This window comes from Panthera pardus, unplaced genomic scaffold, assembly GCF_024362965.1.
Source record: "Panthera pardus isolate Hobbes unplaced genomic scaffold, ASM2436296v1 HiC_scaffold_15, whole genome shotgun sequence".
In the NCBI taxonomy this organism is placed as follows: Eukaryota; Metazoa; Chordata; class Mammalia; order Carnivora; family Felidae; genus Panthera; species Panthera pardus.
In genome coordinates, this window is record NW_026526710.1 from 4,462,336 (window position 1) to 4,481,136 (window position 18,801).

The 18,801-nt window shown below is 37.6% G+C and overlaps 1 protein-coding gene across 9 annotated transcripts in view; it reads right to left on the reverse strand.

Moving 5' to 3' along the window:
• TMEM116 (transmembrane protein 116) overlaps positions 1 to 18,801 on the reverse strand; it is a 152,287-nt gene that overhangs the window by 60,007 nt on the left and 73,479 nt on the right. For 6 of the 9 annotated variants that reach the window (XM_019467427.2, XM_053902036.1, XM_019467426.2 and 3 more), the window contains 6 exons: positions 16,695 to 16,744; positions 15,448 to 15,531; positions 14,956 to 15,091; positions 12,832 to 12,976; positions 12,165 to 12,238; positions 5,541 to 11,403 (listed from right to left, as the gene is read on the reverse strand). In XM_019467427.2, the coding sequence (XP_019322972.1) occupies positions 11,152 to 11,403; positions 12,165 to 12,238; positions 12,832 to 12,976; positions 14,956 to 15,091; positions 15,448 to 15,531; positions 16,695 to 16,744 (741 nt within the window). In that variant the 3' untranslated portion in view covers positions 5,541 to 11,151. Of the gene's footprint in view, positions 1 to 5,540; positions 11,404 to 12,164; positions 12,239 to 12,831; positions 12,977 to 14,955; positions 15,092 to 15,447; positions 15,532 to 16,694; positions 16,745 to 18,801 lie in introns of those variants that run through there. The other 3 variants (XM_019467428.2, XM_019467434.2, XM_019467425.2) reach the window with 1 other exon arrangement.

Consider the following 18,801-nt stretch of genomic DNA (forward strand, 5'->3'; position numbering starts at 1 on the left):
AGTCCCACTAATTTTTATTTTTGTTGTTTGTGCTTTTGATAGCATATCCATGAAATCATTTCAATGTCATGAAGCTTTTTCTAGGAGGTGTACAGTTTCAGGTATTAGATTTAAGTCTTTAATTCATTTTGAGTTGATTTTTGTGTATGGTGCACTTAAGAAGAATGTATATTCTGCCCCCCGTTAGGTTCAATGCTCTGATATGTCTATTAGGTCCATTTGGTCTATATTAAGTCCTCTGTTTCTTTATTGATACTCTACCTGGATGTCCTACCCATTATTGAAAGTGGAATATAATGGGGCGCCTGGCTGGCTCAGTTGGTTAAACGTCCGACTTGGGCTCAAGTCGTGACCTCACAATTCGTGAGTTCGAGCCTCACACTGGGCTCTGTGCTGACAGCTCAGAGCCTGGAGCCTGCTTCAGATTCTGTGTCTCCCTCTCTCCCTGGCCCTCCCTTGTTCTCTCTCACACACACACACACACTCTCTCTCTCTCTCTCTCTCTCTCTCTCAAAAATAAACATTAAAAAAAAAAAGAAAGTGAGATATTGAAGTCCCCTATTATTAGTACAGTAAAACCTTGGTTTGCAAGCAAAATTCATTCTGGAAGCATGCTTGTAATCCAAAGCACTTGTATATCAAAGCAAATTTCCCCATAAGAAATAATGGAAACTGAGATGATTAATTCCACACCCCCAAAATATTCATATAAAAATGATTACAATTCTGTAATATAATACAAAATGATAAAGAAAATATAAAATGTAAGGAAAAATAAACAGATTAACCTGCACTTATCTTTGAAAACCTTCTTGGCTGGTGTGAGGGAGACAAGAGAGAGTAGGGTTATTGTGTAGTATGACTTTCACTACCACTAATGGATATTGACTACAGTACAGTATTAATAAACTTGTCATATACTGTATTTAATGTAAGTGGCAATAAGGCAGCATAGGAAAGGGTCAATAACTGCAGGCAGCCTGACCTACAATGAAGCCAAGCATTCCTAAGCTTACTCTTGTATGGAAAAGCAAAGGAATGTCTATAGGTGCTTTGAAGTGACAAAAAAAAAAAAAAAATACACTAATGCTGGTTGTGGGCACCTTCCAATGTTCTGAAAAATCACTGATTTCTGCCAAACACCATGGCTTGAGACCAAGCATCTGAGCATGGGAGACAATCTCCTACAATCCCTCAGCAAATGAGAGAGACAGAGAGACAGAGAGAACAACCTTTGGCTCAGTGGTGAGCATGTCACATGTGGCGTTATGTACTACTTGTATTGCAAGACATCACTCGGTTATCAAGTTAAAATTTATTAGAAATGTTTGCTCATCTTGTGGGACACTCACTGAACAAGTTAATTGCAATCCAAGGTTTTACTGTATATTGTTATCTGCTCCATTCAGTTCTGCCCATATTTGCTTTATATATTTAGGGGCTATTAGATTTTGGTAAACAGTCCTTACTATGTTTTTGTAGTATCTTTGTATTCCCATGAAATGTCAGGTGCATATATAATTGTTCTCTCTTCCTGGTGGATTACTCCTTTTATCATTATATAATGTCCTTGTCTCTTGTGGCTATCCTGACTTAAAGTCTATTTTGTCTGACCTAAGTATAGTCACCTTTGTTCTCTGTGAATTATCATTTGCATAGAATCTTTTCCCATCCCTTCACTTTCAGCCTATGTGTGTTCATAAATCTGAAGTGAGTTTCTTACAGAGTCTTGCTTTTTTAATCCATCCAGCCACTTTACATCTTCTGGTTGGGAAATTGAATCTATTTACATTTAAAGTAATTATTGATAGGGAAGGATTTAGTATTGCCATTTTGCTGTTTTCTGGTAGTTTTATGGTTACTTCGTCTGCCTTTTTCCTTTCTTGTCTTCCTTTCCATTTTATTGATTTTTTTGGTATTGATATGCTTTAACTACTTTCTTTTTTCTTTTGTAACTTCTATTGGTAATTTTTGTGGTTACCTTGGGGCTCACACAAAATATAGTTATAAGGGTCTATTTTATTTTATTTTTTTTTAACGTTTATTTATTTTTGAGACAGAGAGAGACAGAGCATGAATGGGGGAGGGTCAGAGAGAGGGAGACACAGAATCTGAAACAGGCTCCGGGCTCTGAGCTGTCAGCACAGGGGCCCGATGTGGGGCTCGAACTCACGGACCGCGAGATCGTGACCTGAGCCGAAGTCGGCGCTCAACCGACTGAGCCACCCAGGCGCCCCCTATAAGGGTCTATTTTAAGCTGATAACAACTTAAGCTTAATCACATTAAAAAAATCAACATTTTAACTTCTACCCCACTTGCTACTTTGTTATTATTGTCATAATTAGCATCTATTCATATTGTGTATTTTGTAATATATTTTGTTACTTTCAATACTTTTGTCTTTCAATTTTTATGCTAGAATTAAAAGCAATTTATTTACCACCATTAAAGTAATACAGTATTCTGTATTTGTCTATATATTTGCCTTTACCAATGAGTTTCATATTTTCTTAAGCCATCGTGTTGATTTTTATCATCATTTCAACTTGAAGAACTTCCTTTATCATTTCTTTCAAGGCAGTTATAGTAGTGATTAACTCCTTCAACCTTTGTTTAGAAAATTCTTTATCTCTTCATTTTGGGGGGATAATTTTGCCAGGTAAAGTAGCCTTGGTTGGCAGGGGTTTTTTTCTTTCAGTTTGAATATATCATGCAATTCTGTTCTAGCCTACAGACTTTCTGCTGAAAAAAGCCAATGAGAGTCATAAATGTTCCCTCTTATATGACAAGTTGCTTTTCTCTGATTTCAAAATTTTCTGTCTTTGGCTTTTGACAATTTGATTATAACATGTCTCAGTGTGGCTGTTTTTGGAGTCCTCCTGTTTGGTGTTCTCTAGAGTCTTCACGGATCTGTACACATCCATTTCCTTCCCCAGATCTGTGAATTTTCCAGCCTCTATTTCTTTGAGTAAGCTTTCTAGTCCTTTTATTTACTTTTTTTTTTCTGTCCTTCTGGGACTCCTATAATGTGTATATTGCTCTGCTTTATGATATCCTTTAAATCCCTGAACTTTCATTTTCTTTTCTTTTTTTCTTTTTGCTCCTCTGACTGAATTATTTCCAATGATTTCTTTTTGAGTTCACTTGTCTGCTTGATCTCAGGTCATGATCTCACAGTTCATGAGTTTGAGTCGCACATCAGGTGAGCTCAAGCCCCACTTCAGGTGAGCTTGTGTCCTGCTTTGGGTGAGCACAAGCCCCGCTTCTGGTGAGCACGAACCCCACGAACCTCACTTCGGGTGAGCACAAGCCCCACTTAAGGTAAGACACAAGCCCCGGGTGAGCCCCACCTCCTCTTTCTCTCTCTCTCTCTGTTGCTCACTTGAGCCCTCTTTCTAAAAAAAATTGTTTTAGTAAATAAAACTTCCTCTTAAATTATGTTTTTATCAGCTGTTTGTTACAGTTCTTTTTTAATTTTTGTTTTTATTTTAGAGACACAGAGTGTGCACATGAGCAGGGGTGGGGAAGACAGGGGGGTGGGGAGAGGGAGAGAAAGGGAATGAGAGAGAGAGGAAGAAGAAGAGAGAGAATCCCAAGCAGACTCCTCACTCAGCATGGAGCTTGTTGTGGGACTCAATTCCACAACCCTCAGATCATGACCTGAACCAAAATCAAGAGTCAGACGCTTAACCTACTGAGCCACTCAGGCGTCCCTCCTTATATTTCTAATAGTTTAAATGTGTTTGGCAGTCATGTTGGTATTAAAAAAAAAGTATTGAAATAATTCATAGGAAATTGCAAATATAACATAAAAAGGTCATATATACTTTTCACTGAGTTTCTCCCCTTTGATACAGAAGAGTGTCACAACCAGGACATCGACACTGAAACAATGTGAAGAGTTCTATGCCATTTTATCATGTGTAGATTTCTGTAACCACCACCACAATCAAGATAGAGGACTATGCTATCACCACAAAGATCTCATTCATACCACCCCTCTATATAGTCACTCCACCATTCCTAACCCCTGGCAACCACTAATATCTTTTCCATCTCTAATACTGTCATTTCAAAAATGTTACACAAACAGAATCATATGGTCTCTAACCTTTTGATATTGCTTTTTTCACTCACCTTAATGTCCTTGAGATCCTGCTAAGTTGTTTTGTGGCTCAATGTTTCGTCCCTTTTTGATGCTAATACATAATATGGACTTAACACAGTTTAACCTTTCACCTATTGAGGAACACTTTGGTTGCTTCCAGTTTTTAGCTATTAGAAATAAAGCTTCTGTAATTATTTATGTACAGATTTTTATGCAGACATACATTTTCATTTCTCTGGGATAAATATCCAGAACCCTAATTGCTAAGTCATACCATTTGCTTAGTTTTTTAAAGAAACTACTTGTTTTCCAGAGTTGCTATACAATTTTACACTCCTATCAGAAATGTATGAAAGATCTAGTTTCTCTGCGTCCTCATTAACATTTGGCATGGTCCCTATTTTTCAAATTTTAGCTGTTCTGATAGGTCTGTAATGATCTCTTGGGGGTCTTAATTTGCATTCCTCTAATGCCTACTAATGTTAAACATCTTTTCATGGGCTTATCTGCTATTCATATATCCTGTTCAGTGAAATGTCTCTTCATCTTTTGCCCATTCTCTAACTGGATTGTTGAGTAATTAGAGTTCTTTATATATTCTAGATGAGTCTCTTATCAGATATATGGTCTATAAATATTTTCTCCCAGTTTATAGCATGTCTTTTCATACTCTTAACAGGATCTTTTCTAAATTAAGATTTTTTTTTTTTTTTTTTAGCTTTGATGAGGTCCAATTTATGGATTTCTTTTATGGATCACACTTTTGGTATCACGTTTAAGAATTCCTCCCCAAGTCCTAAAGATGTTCTATATTTTCTCCTAAAAAGTTTCATAGTTTTATATTTAAGTCTACGACCCATTTAGGAGTGATTTTTGTATAAAATGTGAGGTTTAGCTTGAGGTCATTTTTTTGTCTATGTATGTCTAATTTTCCAGCATCATATGTTGAAAAGACTGTCTTTCATCTATGCAATTGCTTTTGCCTCTCTGTCAAAAATTAGTTGGCCATACATGTGTGAGTTCTCTTTTCTGTTTGATTGATCTGTGTATCTGTCTCATCACCAATACCACACAGTCTTCAAATTGAATATACTGGTTCCTTTCATGTTATTCTCCAAAATTATATTTTTTAATTTTTTTTAAATTTATTTATTTTTAGATAGAGAGCATGAGTGGGAGAGGGGCAGAGAGAAGGGACAGAAAATCCCAAGCAGGCTCTGTGCCATCAACTCAGAGCCTGATGAGGGGCTCAAACTCACGAACCATGAGATCATGACCTAAGCTGAAATCAAGAGTTGAATGCTTAACCGAATGAACCACCCAGGCGCCACTTCTTGGAAATTATTTTAACTCTTCTAGCTCCTTTGCCTTTTAGAAAATTTATATTTACATAAATATATTTAATATATATTTTATACGTATATACATAAGTCAGCATGTTGTACAGTTTAATATATATGTGATTTTATTCATGAATTATACCTTAATAAAGCTGGGGAAAAAGGTTAGGGAGAAAAAAGACCAAAAGCTTGATAGAAAAAGGGGAAAGGACATGAAGAGATAACTATTAAAAGATATAAAAACGGCCTTAAACATATTCAAACATGTTCAAATTCATTCAAAATTAGAAAAATACAACTTAAACAAAAGTAAGATGCCACTTCTTACCTATTTGGTGAAAATTAAAATTTATGAAATGGTAACATAACTCTGTTACTTACAGTGTGGGAAAATAGGCACTCTGATACATTGCTAGTGGGAATGCAACTGGCAAAACCCTTCTGAAGGGGACTTTGGCAATATCAAACAAAGCTACATATGCAGTTAGCTTTGGGCACTGCCTTCCCATTTTGGAGGAACTTGCCTCCACAAAAATACATATGTGTAAGATTATTTGTTGATGTATGGGTGTAATTTCAAAATAATGTAAACAACTGAAAAGCCCACACATAGGAGAGTGATTAAATAAATTACATCCACAATATGGACACTATGCACCAGTAAAAGAGAGAGAGAGAATGAGGAAGATTTCATTGACCTGCTATGGAAATAATTTATAGGATGTAACTTTAAAAAGGAAAGTGGAAAATGTTATGCTACCTTTACATAATAAAGAAGAGGCTATAAGAAAATATACATGTATCTGTTAATTTGTGCAGGAAGAAATACAGGAAAAATAAACTTGAGTACTATTAAGATTGGTGGTTGGTAACTGGATGGAAAGAAGTAGGACACAGGAACAGATTAAAGGCTCAAGGAGGTGTACTTTTGGGTACATTTTTGGGATAGTACTGAGTTTTAGAATCATGGTAATATTTCACATGTCCCCCAAATATTCATCATCATCCAAAATGTGAGGGAAAACCCAAAATTAAATACAAATAGTAACATATGAACTTAACTGTATCCAAAAGGAATAATATCATCAGAGTGGATAGATCTGGATAGAGAAGTACTAACTGAAATAATTTTGGAAAACATTATTTTGACCTCATACCATTCTCCAGTTCATATATCTGTTTTTCTTTTCTTTTAAAAAAATTTTTTTTAACATTTATTTATTTTTGAGAGAGAGAGAGAGAGAGACAGAGCATGAACACGGGAGGGGAAGAGGAGACACAGAATACAAAGCAGGCTCCAGGCTCTGAGCTGTCAGCACAGAACCCGGCATGGGGCTTGAACCCACAAACCGCGAGATCATGACCTGAGTTGAAGTTGGACGCTCAACTGACTGAGCCACCCAGGCACCCCCATATACCTGCTTTTCAGAGAGGCATGAATTAGTTATTCTAAAACCACTTTTCATGTATTCTAGGAATAAACCAATAAACATATCATGAGAAAGAAAGACAGAAAGACAGAAAGAAAGAGAAAGAAAGAAAGAAAGAAAGAAAGAAAGAAAGAAAGAAAGAAAGAAAGAAAAGGACTGAGGGTTTGAAAAGGGCTGTAGAGTACAGAGTAGGGAATGATGCAAAATGCATTCAACAGCAGAGGCCTGTGACCTACCCAGAGATCCACAAACCCCTGTTCCTGAAACCTTTGGTTTCAATGACTCAAAAGAACAATGAATGACAGGAGGGGAAGACTGTCCCATGAGGACTACGACTAGGACTAAAGAAGAAGGTTGTATCTTTTTCTTTCCTTGGGGCTTGATGCTGAGTAACAGTATTGGCAGGACCTCTGAAAGTTTCCTCTCCTTGGTATACTCCTCTATAAAGACAGCAGGAGTTCAGCCAAGCAGCACAATTGTTGTGCTTTGATGAGGGTTACAAAGTAAGGACACTACTGAGAAGACAGAGCAAAACAAGAGTAGGAGGAGGCACAATCAAATAGCAGATGTCATCATGTAATGTTCAGGCTTGGGGCAGCTATCCTTCTGACAGGCAGCAAAGCTTTGAGCTTTGGCCAAACAACTGTGTCGTGGACAAAGATCTGGATCTTGGGGAATGCAACTGAGACAGAAGTGCAGGATCATTAGTTGCTTCAACTGGGCCATGACAATGACAACCCTAGTTATTTTGCCTCCCTTCTGCCCTTTCCTCTATGAAATCAAATGATCATTGATAAGGTTTAGGGATATTTGTCAAGAACTTCTCTGTTTATAAACATCAAAATGAAAAACTAAGCTTGGATCATGGCTTTTATTCAGGACGACTGGGTATTCAGAGGGTAGCCTGCATTCTCTTGTTATTATCAGCACTTGCTGGGCTATAAAGGGAATCCTGACCTTACATGACATTGTCTTTGGCATCAAACCTATATACACTTCAAAGAATTTTGAGCATATGGTTTTCAGCATATCTTTAAAATCAGGTTAGTCTTATGTAGTCAGTGGAGATGAACAGGAGGAGCTCTTAACCACTTCACAATTTCACAGCAAAATAGAACCCTCCTCGTTTCCAATGTCCTAAATGTAGTCACTTCCCAAGTATGCAGAAATGTTTACTGTGGTTGACAACAAGCAGTTCCAAACGTGGAATAATGTTACCAAGACAACACAGATGGTAATGGATGTTCATGCTATGGTTAACTGGTACATGAAGGAAGTAAACGTGACAGTATTACTTACTGGGTTAAAGATATGGACACAGAGAAACCAGAAAATCTCCCTGAATTTGTAAGAAACACTTCAAATTTTTAACTGCTAGACAGACTGGCATCTTTTGAGAAGGGTGAAGCATAATGTTACTCATATGATCATTAAGCCAAAGTCTTGGGAACTACGAGGACCATGCATTTCTTAATGTTATTTGCAGTGCTGAGAATGCAACCAGTACTGAATCCTTATCTCATGAAAATATACCACATTTCACAGCTTTTATGGCTCATGAGCTTGAACTTGGGAATGAAGCATGACCATGTGGCCTGCAAGTGTCATAACCAGAACCTCTGCCCTATGCATGAATTTCTTACTGTAGATATGGGCTTCAGCAACTGCAGCTTTGACAACTTCCACCAGCTGTTGTACAAGCACTGAGGGAACTGTCTGTTTAATAAACCTGAGCTCCAAAGCTCCTTTGGGAAGCCATATTGTAAAAAAAAAAAAAAAAAAAAAGACAATAAATAAAGGAAAAGAATGTGATTGTGGCAGTGATTGTTAAAAGGATCATTGTTGTCTGCCCTCATGCCAGCTGAAGAAAGTTTCAGACTGCACACTTGGATCCTTCTCCAAAACCTGCATATTTCTAAAGGTAGAAAGTGCTGCCTCAGTGTAGATGAGTGTGACCTCCCAGAACACAGTAATGGCACCTCAAGGTGGTGCCAGACAGATATCTACCAGCAAGACAGCACACCTTAAAAAGAACAAGGTTACTGTTAGCAGGACTGGTGTTAAAGCACAGAGAATCAGTGTGTTAAAATCTTTGGAAAGGGCACGAAGGTTGCCTAGAAAGTTGATATCATTACCTGAATACCAAGAGTGACAGGTTTAGAAACTGTGGCAGTGAATCTAAAGGGATGGTTAAGATCTTCATTAACTGCAAGGCCAAAGATGCAAAATGTGAAAAGCTGTTGACTGAACTGAAAAACATCAAGCACCCAGTTCCCCGTGTGGGACATGTGGTATTGGAATGCACAGTTTTTTGAAGCCACAGACAGAATTGATGACAGGGAGATGAAGGATGGTACCCAAAGTGGTCCACAGAAAATCTATATTAATCAAACCTGCTTAGATAAAACCACTATACTCCATTATGAGTACAGCCTGGACAAGTGTCATGGAGGGGTATTTGCAACAATTTTAAGAACTGCCACTATATCTGTCTATACCCTTCCTACATGTGAATCTAAAGGTTATGGGGACAGTTTGAATAGTGGCCCAGTTCTACGTGTCCCCTCTGTTTCTCAGTATGATAAAAAGCTGACAATACTGATCTGGATCTTGCCTAGCCTTTTACAATTCCTCATTCCTACTATCTATTTATTTGCTTACATGTATAGAAGATGTAAGACCAGTGTCAATTTAAAAATTCATCAGAGAAGCAAGATGAACAAACTTGACAAACATTTGATAATTACCCTCTTTCTGGTAATAAAGCCAAATATGAAGTGACACTAAAAGGACTTTTTAACAATTGGACTCTGTAGTTCTGGTGTCCCTCAAGGTCTATGGAAATAGGAATTCTTTCTTTTTTCCATCTGTCTCTTCAAATGTCAAATACTTATTCATTTTTAAATTAAAAGAGGTTAAAGCAGCTCCCTTGGTGAAGCAATCTTTCCTGTTCTGTGCTATCCAGAAATCAGGTCTCCAGAGCTCTGGGGCAATGAGAGGCCTCAAGATGTGATTTTTTTTTTTTTTTTTTTTAATGTTTAAGCTGTTACTGTGAGCTCCCTAACATTTCTGTAGAGAGTTCCTTGGAACAATCTCTGGAACTTACGTTTCAGAGCATCCTGTCTAATCCCCTACTGTAATCTACTTTGTAAATTTTCTCTAATCTTAAGGATTTTTCCTTGGACAAACCAAAGGAGTATATCAGGTGAGAAGCATCTGATTATTAACTCTAGGTGTTGTAGTTGATTCTCATTCCAGCCACTTTGTCCACTTGGCTTTCCTCTTTCTTTGGGCATCATAGTATATGATGCCCTGGCCTCAGACTTGTTCATGACTTAACTGGAGAGACCAAACATCACTTGTTGTATAGTTAAAGAAATGGATTAGACATTCCCACTATGAATGTGACTCTGCAGGCTGGAAATCTTTTCTTTCCCAAAAGGTTCAAATTCTCCTTACCAGCCATTCATTCACTTGTTCATTCATTTTTTTTTTCTATAAACATACATTTAGCACTTAGCAGTAGGTCGAACCATGTAAAATTGAAATTAGGCCTTCTTCACCTATAAAAATGGCAAGTTCACATGGTTCAACCTAATTCTATGTTCAGGCACTATGAAACCTACCTTTGGACTTCTGCTTGTAAATGGAGTTGAGAGTTTTTGATATCTAAAGTTTCTTTTAATCCTGATTTCTCTTAAATCTTCTTATCCTCTGTAACTTCATAAGATTGGCCTTAATTTTCTAGAGCAGATGGTCCCTACTGTTGAGACTTGAAACAGCACTGAGCAAATAACAGAGTAGGATATGCCTGAGGATCCCACGGTCACTTTTTTGGTAGTTACTGTCTTTGTTTCTTCTGAGTCTCAGAAACCTTCAAAGAACAGAAACCCAGGATTTTCTTTGTCTGGTCTTAGAGTAACAATACTGGCAAAATCTGAGCAAGTTGTTGTATGTCACCCTACTTCCCCCACAATCACAGAGTAGAGAGCCTGGAAAGGACACATATAAATAATAACCTAGAATTTATCTATAAGAGATTTAAACAAATCTAATATTCACTGAGGTAACAGGAGTCTATTTCATAGGACAGTGGCTTCACCTCTCTGAATAAGACTTTAAGAATCACAAGTGAATCTGAGAATACTGGAGAGATCCTGCCCAATTCAATGAGAAAAGCCACTAAGCACGCACTACATCCTCTTTCCCTTCCATAGTTCAAGGCATGGTTGGAAAAGACTGGAGATGTTCCCCAACACTCTTCCCAATCCATTAGTGTGGAATAACTCCGGTTCCTGGATGTTCCAGTATTACAGTTTCAAAGAATGGTGGAGGGCTGGTAGCAAAAGCAAGGGTAGACTCCACTGTATCTAGGCCCCTGCTATAGAATCTCTTCTGTGAGCATAATAATGGTGTTTGGGTGTCTGCATCACGCCGAGCCTCTTGCTTTAGTTGGTAGAACTTGTACTGTGTCCAGCCATATACTCCACAGTTGAGCAGACCCTGGGATGATGCTGTTAGAGCCTGGAGGAGATGAAGGGGTGATGGAGCCCATCCTTCAGGTTTTCAGAGATCCAGGGAGTAGTCCCCATTCCCCTTATTTATAAAGCATTGTTACATTTCCTCTATCTCAAACATCAAGATCTGATGTCAGTTTTTTTATATTTTTCTAGCTCTTCCTAATAAACTCACTCTTCACACTGTATCTCGTCATGGATGACAGAGTTGGTCAGATTTCTTGGCATAAACATAAGGAAAATGAACTGGTTTCAATGCCCTCCCTTGTTACTTCCATTTTCCAGGTTAGGCTTGAGAAAACTGCCCTATCAGTATAGTCAGATAGCCCAAAAAGCCTTCTTAAATCTGATAAAAGAGGAAAAGAGAGAATCATTCTATTTCTGCATTCCTCTTTCCCCATTTACCTTGAATAGCTAATTTACCCCATTCAGTTCACTCTGGATGGGACAGAATCATGTACTATCAGTGTTTCACAAAAACATTATCTAGTAGATCTTGTTTTTTTGTTACCTATCCCTTAAAAACTATCAATAAAATGAAGCTGACCAGAGATACATATGCTCTGAAATGCATGGCAGCACTTTCACCAAAGTATCTACCTCAGCTGTGAGGAAAATTTCACATTCTTCATAAATATAAAGAATACATTTTCTCTTTTGCAATGTTGAAATAAATATGCTAAGGCAAAAAAAAATTGTGCTTACTGAGTAATGGCAGTGTAAGAGAACAGAGTAAGAGGGTATAAAAACAGATGTGGAAGATGTTACCTGGAGAACACAGAGGGCCATGTGAAGCTTCATGTTCTGTGGCTTAGTCAACTTCATGATTATCAGAATGACGGCTGTGAAAACACAAAGTATGAATCTTGTTGACAACCCTGCCCTCTAAGCATAAAATTGTCCAGTATACATGCCTAAGCACTGTGAGAAATAAAGCCATAGGCATAATGAAGACTAGGACTGAGATTAACCAGTTCCATAAACCACTGGGCCTCAGGTCTCCAACTTCTATTCCTCATTGACTAAACTTTGCAGGTTATTAGTGTAGCAATGATGGTAAGGCACACTACAGGAAGATAAGTTACACTTGTTAGCATTTCAGAATTTACCAAGCTTTTTTATAAACATTATCCAATCTGATCCTCACTACACTTTGTGTAGTAGGAAGGGCAGGTGTTAATATCTCTGAGCTCTATCAGGACATTTCCTCTCTTACTGGATTGCATCTCATGTCTAATTACCATAATTTCTAAAACATAAGAAGAAAAACAAGAAAGTTGGGGAAACTTGAAATATGAGTGGGACAAACACAAGTTCTACAGTTGGACAGGAATTTAACAAGTTGCAGTCACCCTTACTGGTAAGACCACTTTGCTTGATCAGAACCCAATAGCTGCCCTCATCATTACCCAGCTTTTTCCATTAAGATACCCACCTGGGCCCCAGCAGCAAAAGAAGGCCACTGGATAGAAGCGCACTCGCTGTTCCACGATGTGAATCACTGCCCACTGTTCGGTCCCCAGAAAGCCAATCGATTTCACAAACTTCTTATATAGGGTCTGGGTTTGGATGAGTAAGACCTAAACATGGGTACAGCAGTTGAGTAGCTTTGCCTAAGGCTTGGTAAAACTTCCCAGGTGTGGCCTCCTATCATTGTAGAGGGATCACTTCTCTTGGGATCTGACAGCAAGAAAACTCATTCTCCTGTCTTTACCATCTAAGACCAGGCTTCTTCTGAGAGAAAATTATCTTCAGAGTGAACTTCTGCTTGGCCGGGAAATGGACAAATAAACCTGTGTTTATCACATTCCATATATAAACATTACATCAACACTCAGGCTTTTTTTTTTTTTCCTGACTGAGGCTAATCACCATATATGCATGGGAAGTTAAAGTTAAGATCTACCCAGACCCTCTTAAAACACTTTACTAGAGATTGTGTTAGAAAGCATTCTGGGGGCGCCTGGGTGGCGCAGTCGGTTAAGCGTCCGACTTCAGCCAGGTCACGATCTCGCGGTCCGTGAGTTCGAGCCCCGCGTCAGGCTCTGGGCTGATGGCTCGGAGCCTGGAGCCTGTTTCCGATTCTGTGTCTCCCTCTCTCTCTGCCCCTCCCCCATTCATGCTCTGTCTCTCTCTGTCCCAAAAATAAATAAAAAACGTTGAAAAAAAAAATTAAAAAAAAAAAAAAAAAAAAAAAGAAAGCATTCTGTACTTAATACCCTTAAAATAAATATTTGAGCACTGTGGCTGGGCTTAAATTCTCAACTCTAAGAAAAAAAAAAATTTAGGAAGTCTTATTGTCCTTAGATGGAAAATACCATTTTCCCCTTCTTTTTGGGGGTTGTCTGAATAAGGTTAAGCTCATGGAATACAAATCAGTTTAGATTTCCAAAGTGCTTTTTGTGGGGAGTAAATTAAGTAATAATCTTGGTAACAAATCTGACCAAATCTAAAATTTTCCCAAATAATCCAGACCCACTCTCTAAGTGAACAAGTCAATTATTTAATTAAGTTTAGCCATGTAGTTTCCTTTCCCCACAGACACTGGAATCAAAAGGCGGCTTTTATTTATTTGGGAATATTTTCATCTACTAGAATCAGTTCTGATTCTGAATGCCCACTGAAGCTTAGGCTATTCTAAAGAAGCAAGATTCTCCAGGATGCCAGGCTCTGGGATACCTGACTCTCTTGTCAATTAGTTCTAAACGTAGATTATCAAAACCATCTTAATATAAAGTAACCATTTCGCCCTCTTTACATAGTTGCTGATTTGAACTAAGCTATCCCCCTAACTTATTTTTAAATTGTCAAAGGAAATTCTCTGCAATTATACTTGGTTCACATGTTCCAGCTGTGCTAGCAAAATAAAACATCTCTGTAGGATAAATTTGGTCTGCAGGCAGATAGTTTGTAATCCTTGAATTAGCATATGAAGAAAGGAAAAAATGATACTGAAAAGTAGATATGGCAAATAAAAAGGCATATTCACTTGTGTACTGATTTTATACTAGGCAGTTACGTGTAAATAACATATTGTCCCATAGCTAATTATTTTAACTGTACGTCATTCTGGTGATGTCAAATGAGTATTTAGTAACTGCTTAAGCCACTTAGCACTTTAACCCCAGTCAGACACAGCATATATGCATTTACACCCAATAAATAATTGAGAAAAGAAAACTCCTTTGTTATTTGGAAAATTATCAAATTAAATCAAAGCATATTTCCTATTTCTGGAGTGTTATCCTGTATAAAGGATATACTTGGCACATACTAATCTTCTGGTTTGGTTTTCCATGAGGATCCACAGGAACATATATTAGTTCTAGGGTGAGCATAATTATCACATAATTAATACAGGCTCTTTCCCCATTAATCATTTAATCTTGAGAAATCCAAAAACTGAGGTAGTAATTAAAGTATCAATATCTCTTAGCTACTTTCTTAGATCTAGAACTTTAGGAAATGCCTCTCCATCCCATTTTTCCCAGTCCCTAGGAATACTGCTGCATCCCTCCCAATCTTCCCTTTCTGTCCATAAAGGCAGGTAGCACCGTACCACAATAGCAAGGAGGCTGAGGAGAAAGCTGGTCAGGAAAATGGTGATCCCATAAAAATAAAGTGTGGTACAGACTGATGTGTTGACAGAAGGCAGTTCAGCCATGGCTGACGGTGGTGAATACATCAGAATACACCTAGGAAGAGAATCAATGGACAGGAACACTGCTAAAGATACAGAGAGATACCCATTTGGTGCAACAAAATTTACTAAGTATGCAATTTTACTTATCATTTTGCTAACCCTTTCCCATAACCCCTTATTCTTTCTCATAGACACATTATCTTCTAGTATCTTTGTGTTATATTTCTACTTATGTATTTTTGGCCTTGACTACACCTTGCTCTATAGACTACACCAAGGTACCATAGAACCTTGTTCCAAATACAAACAACTTGGCCAGAGTATATGTAGAAAGTCTTTTCCATCTCTATATATGGAAAAGAAAAGGTGTAGTCTACCATGAAAATGATAGATCTGGTCCTTGCTTACCTGTGGCTCTGACTGAAGTTGCGGAAACATTCACTGACATTGCCCAGACAGAATACAGGTATCATCAACAGCAGAGGTATCAGGCTGGGAGGAAAAAAAAAACTTATCACCCTAATATTCAGACATTTTTATTCCCTTCCCCTTTGCAAAATACTCTGTTCTTCTCCTAACTCTATCACTCCACCACTCTCCACAAATATGTGTGTGTATATATATACATGTATATATATGCATATATACATGTATATATATGTGTGTATATATATACATATATATATTTATATATGTATATATAGATACATATATATACATGTATATATGTATATATATAATTTATATATATATTTATATATATAAATTCTTCTATTTATATATATATTTATATATATTATATATTATATTATATTATATTATATTATATTATATTATATTATATATATATTATATATATAAATTCTTCTATTTATATATGTATAATATATATATATATAAATTCTTCAAGAAAAATACCTCAAAAGCCTTACAAATACTCCTTAACCAATTGCTAAGTGGAGTGGAGAATGCATTTCATACCTAAATTAATGAAATCTAACATTGTCAGAGAGTCTCTGGGAATGGGTCAAAGTGAAAGGAAAAATCTAACAAGGAGTTCTGTGCTCACTTTCTATGACAACGAGGAATAACTTCAATCTCATCAGCCTCTTCCTGGGAGCTTTTTGAAAGCATACATTTAAATAACCAATTACCTATCCAGCTAATTATAGCCAGCTCTCTGTAAGAGGAAAAGACCCAAAAATAAAAGTTAAAAATTCTAACATCACTCTGATATGACCACTGTTTTAGGTAAAATCCAGACCTTTCCTGGGGTTAATAGTTGTTAAGACTCTCACCCAATGTTATAAAGGTGGGTAAGATTTTGACAGCCTTCTATTACAACTCTTTATGACATAAAAAGGAATTAAAAGTCTAAAGACTTAAAGGCAAATATTTGTTGACAGTCACATAGAGTTGATGGCAAAACTGAAGCTAAAATTCAAAACTGTAACTTCAAACTGCTTGCCTATTCTATCTGGGAATATGGTACCAATGATAATATATTTGTTGCTTCCAAGTCAGTAAAGTTCTATGAGGACCTAGGAGTTATAGAGTCAATGGAAATAAAGGGCACTGTCCTCCTATTTGCTCCAACCTGGACCACAGAATAATGAGAGTCTATGCTTAGCCAGAAAGTAAAGCAAAAACCTTACCTTGACAAAATGATGGCTATTTGACCAACATGACAAGTATAATCTACAACCTGTGAAAAGAATAAATGTGAGTAAAGTCTTAGAATATTGCCAATCATGGGGTGCCTGGGTGGCTCACTCGGTTGAGCGTCTGACTTCAGCTCAGGTCATGATCTCATAGCTCGTGAGTTCGAGCCCCGCATCGGGCTCTGGGCTGACAGCTCAGAGCCTGGAGCCTGCTTCTGCTTCTGTCTCTCTCTCTCTCTCTCTCTGCCCCTAACCCACTTGCATTCTGTCTCTGTCTCTCTCAAAAATAAATAAACATTAAAAAAAAGAATATTGTTGATCATAATATACTAAATATCAGGTCATCACTTACCACTTGATAGAGCAAAAATTCCCAAGAGCTACCTTGGTTGTGTCAAGCAATATTTGCTACAAAATTCAATTAAATAGATAATTCCTTAGCATTGGCAATAAGAGAATTGTGTTAGTATTACTATATTCTAAAAAGTATAACAACAATAGCCACAAAGAGAGCCTGAGGGAAGTAGCTTGATGTATGACTTGGATACAACAAATTCTCTTAAGAAGAAAGGTAAATAAGAAATCACACAGTACTCCTCCATCTTCTTTTTTTTTTTTTTTTTTTTAATGTTTATTTATTTTTGAGACAGAGAGAGACAGAGCATGAACGGGGGAGGGTCAAAGAGAGAGGGAGACACAGAATCTGAAGCAGGCTCCAGGCTCTGAGCTGTCAGCACGGAGCCTGACACAGGGCTCGAACTCACGGACTGTGAGATCATGACCTGAGCCAAAGTCGGACGCTTAACCAACTGAGCCACCCAGGTGCCCCTACTCCTCCATCTTCTAATAATAGTTCAATCCTCTTCTCTTTAGATCCAGGGAGGTGTGGCCTTTTCAGACCTTATGGGTGGAGCAGAAATCTGTGTATAAGATCACCAGCAGAAAACTTAATAAGCCATGATTAGCATAATAGAGGGGGGTCAAATAAGCCCTTCAGATATAACACCTGTCACACTCTAAAAGAAAGTGCATTTCAAAACCCCCCAGTTGTGTTAGACACTGAAAAATAACTTAACAGAAGAATGGTATCTACCCACTAGAAGTTTATGGTAAAAGACTTTGAACAGATCACCTTAAAGTGAGACCAGAATAGAAAACAAGCTTTTTTCTGTTCTGAGGTAAGAGATCATATTATCTTCTAGAATGGCATTGTTAGGGATCAATAAACATGAAGTGAGCAATTAATCAGTAATCAGAGATGGGTAATTGATGTGCCCTAAAAACTATAGATCAGGAACAGCAAATGATTTCAAGTAAGATAGCCAATGCTGACTTTAAGTAAAAGGAGAAATAAGTAAAATTAGTCTTTGGTGACATTTCCCACCCATGTCCCTTCTCTTTTTATTCTATCCTCTATCAATCAGACTAACCTGTGTTTAATTCTTGTTCTTATATTTCTGTCAATGAAGCTCTGATAAAAAACTTACTGATATGGGGTACGTGGGTGGCTCAGTCAGTAGAGTATCCAACTCTTGATCTCAGCTTGGGGCTCCATCTCATGAAGGTTAAGTATCTGATTCTTGATTCTGGCTCAGGTCATAATCTCACGGTGTGTAAGATCAAACCCCGCAGGGCTCTGTGCTGACAGCGCTGAACTTGCTCTGGATTCTCTCCCTTCCTCTCTGCCCCTCCCCTGCTCATGTGTGCACACAAACACACACACACACACACACACACACACACACACACACACACACTCTCTCTCTCTCTCTCTCTCTCTCTCTCTCTCTCACTCAAAATAAATATACGTTAAAAAAAAAACCTTACTGATAACAGTTTAGGGCACAAGTCTTGCTAGGATATTTAAAAGAGAATTCAAAATGAAAAAACATTTTCAAGGCTCCTGATATAAAGCTATGACAGAATAAAAGGCAGTGGGGTTAAAATTTGGGGCTAGGGTTTGTCTTCCCATGCCATGGCATGAGTTATAAAGTACAGTATGTGCATTTCCATGGACAAAAAACGGCAGAATGCTATATATATATAAGAGCTAATTTTATGTCTCTCCCTCCCTTTCTTTCAAAGATTAATTTGTTCTCCT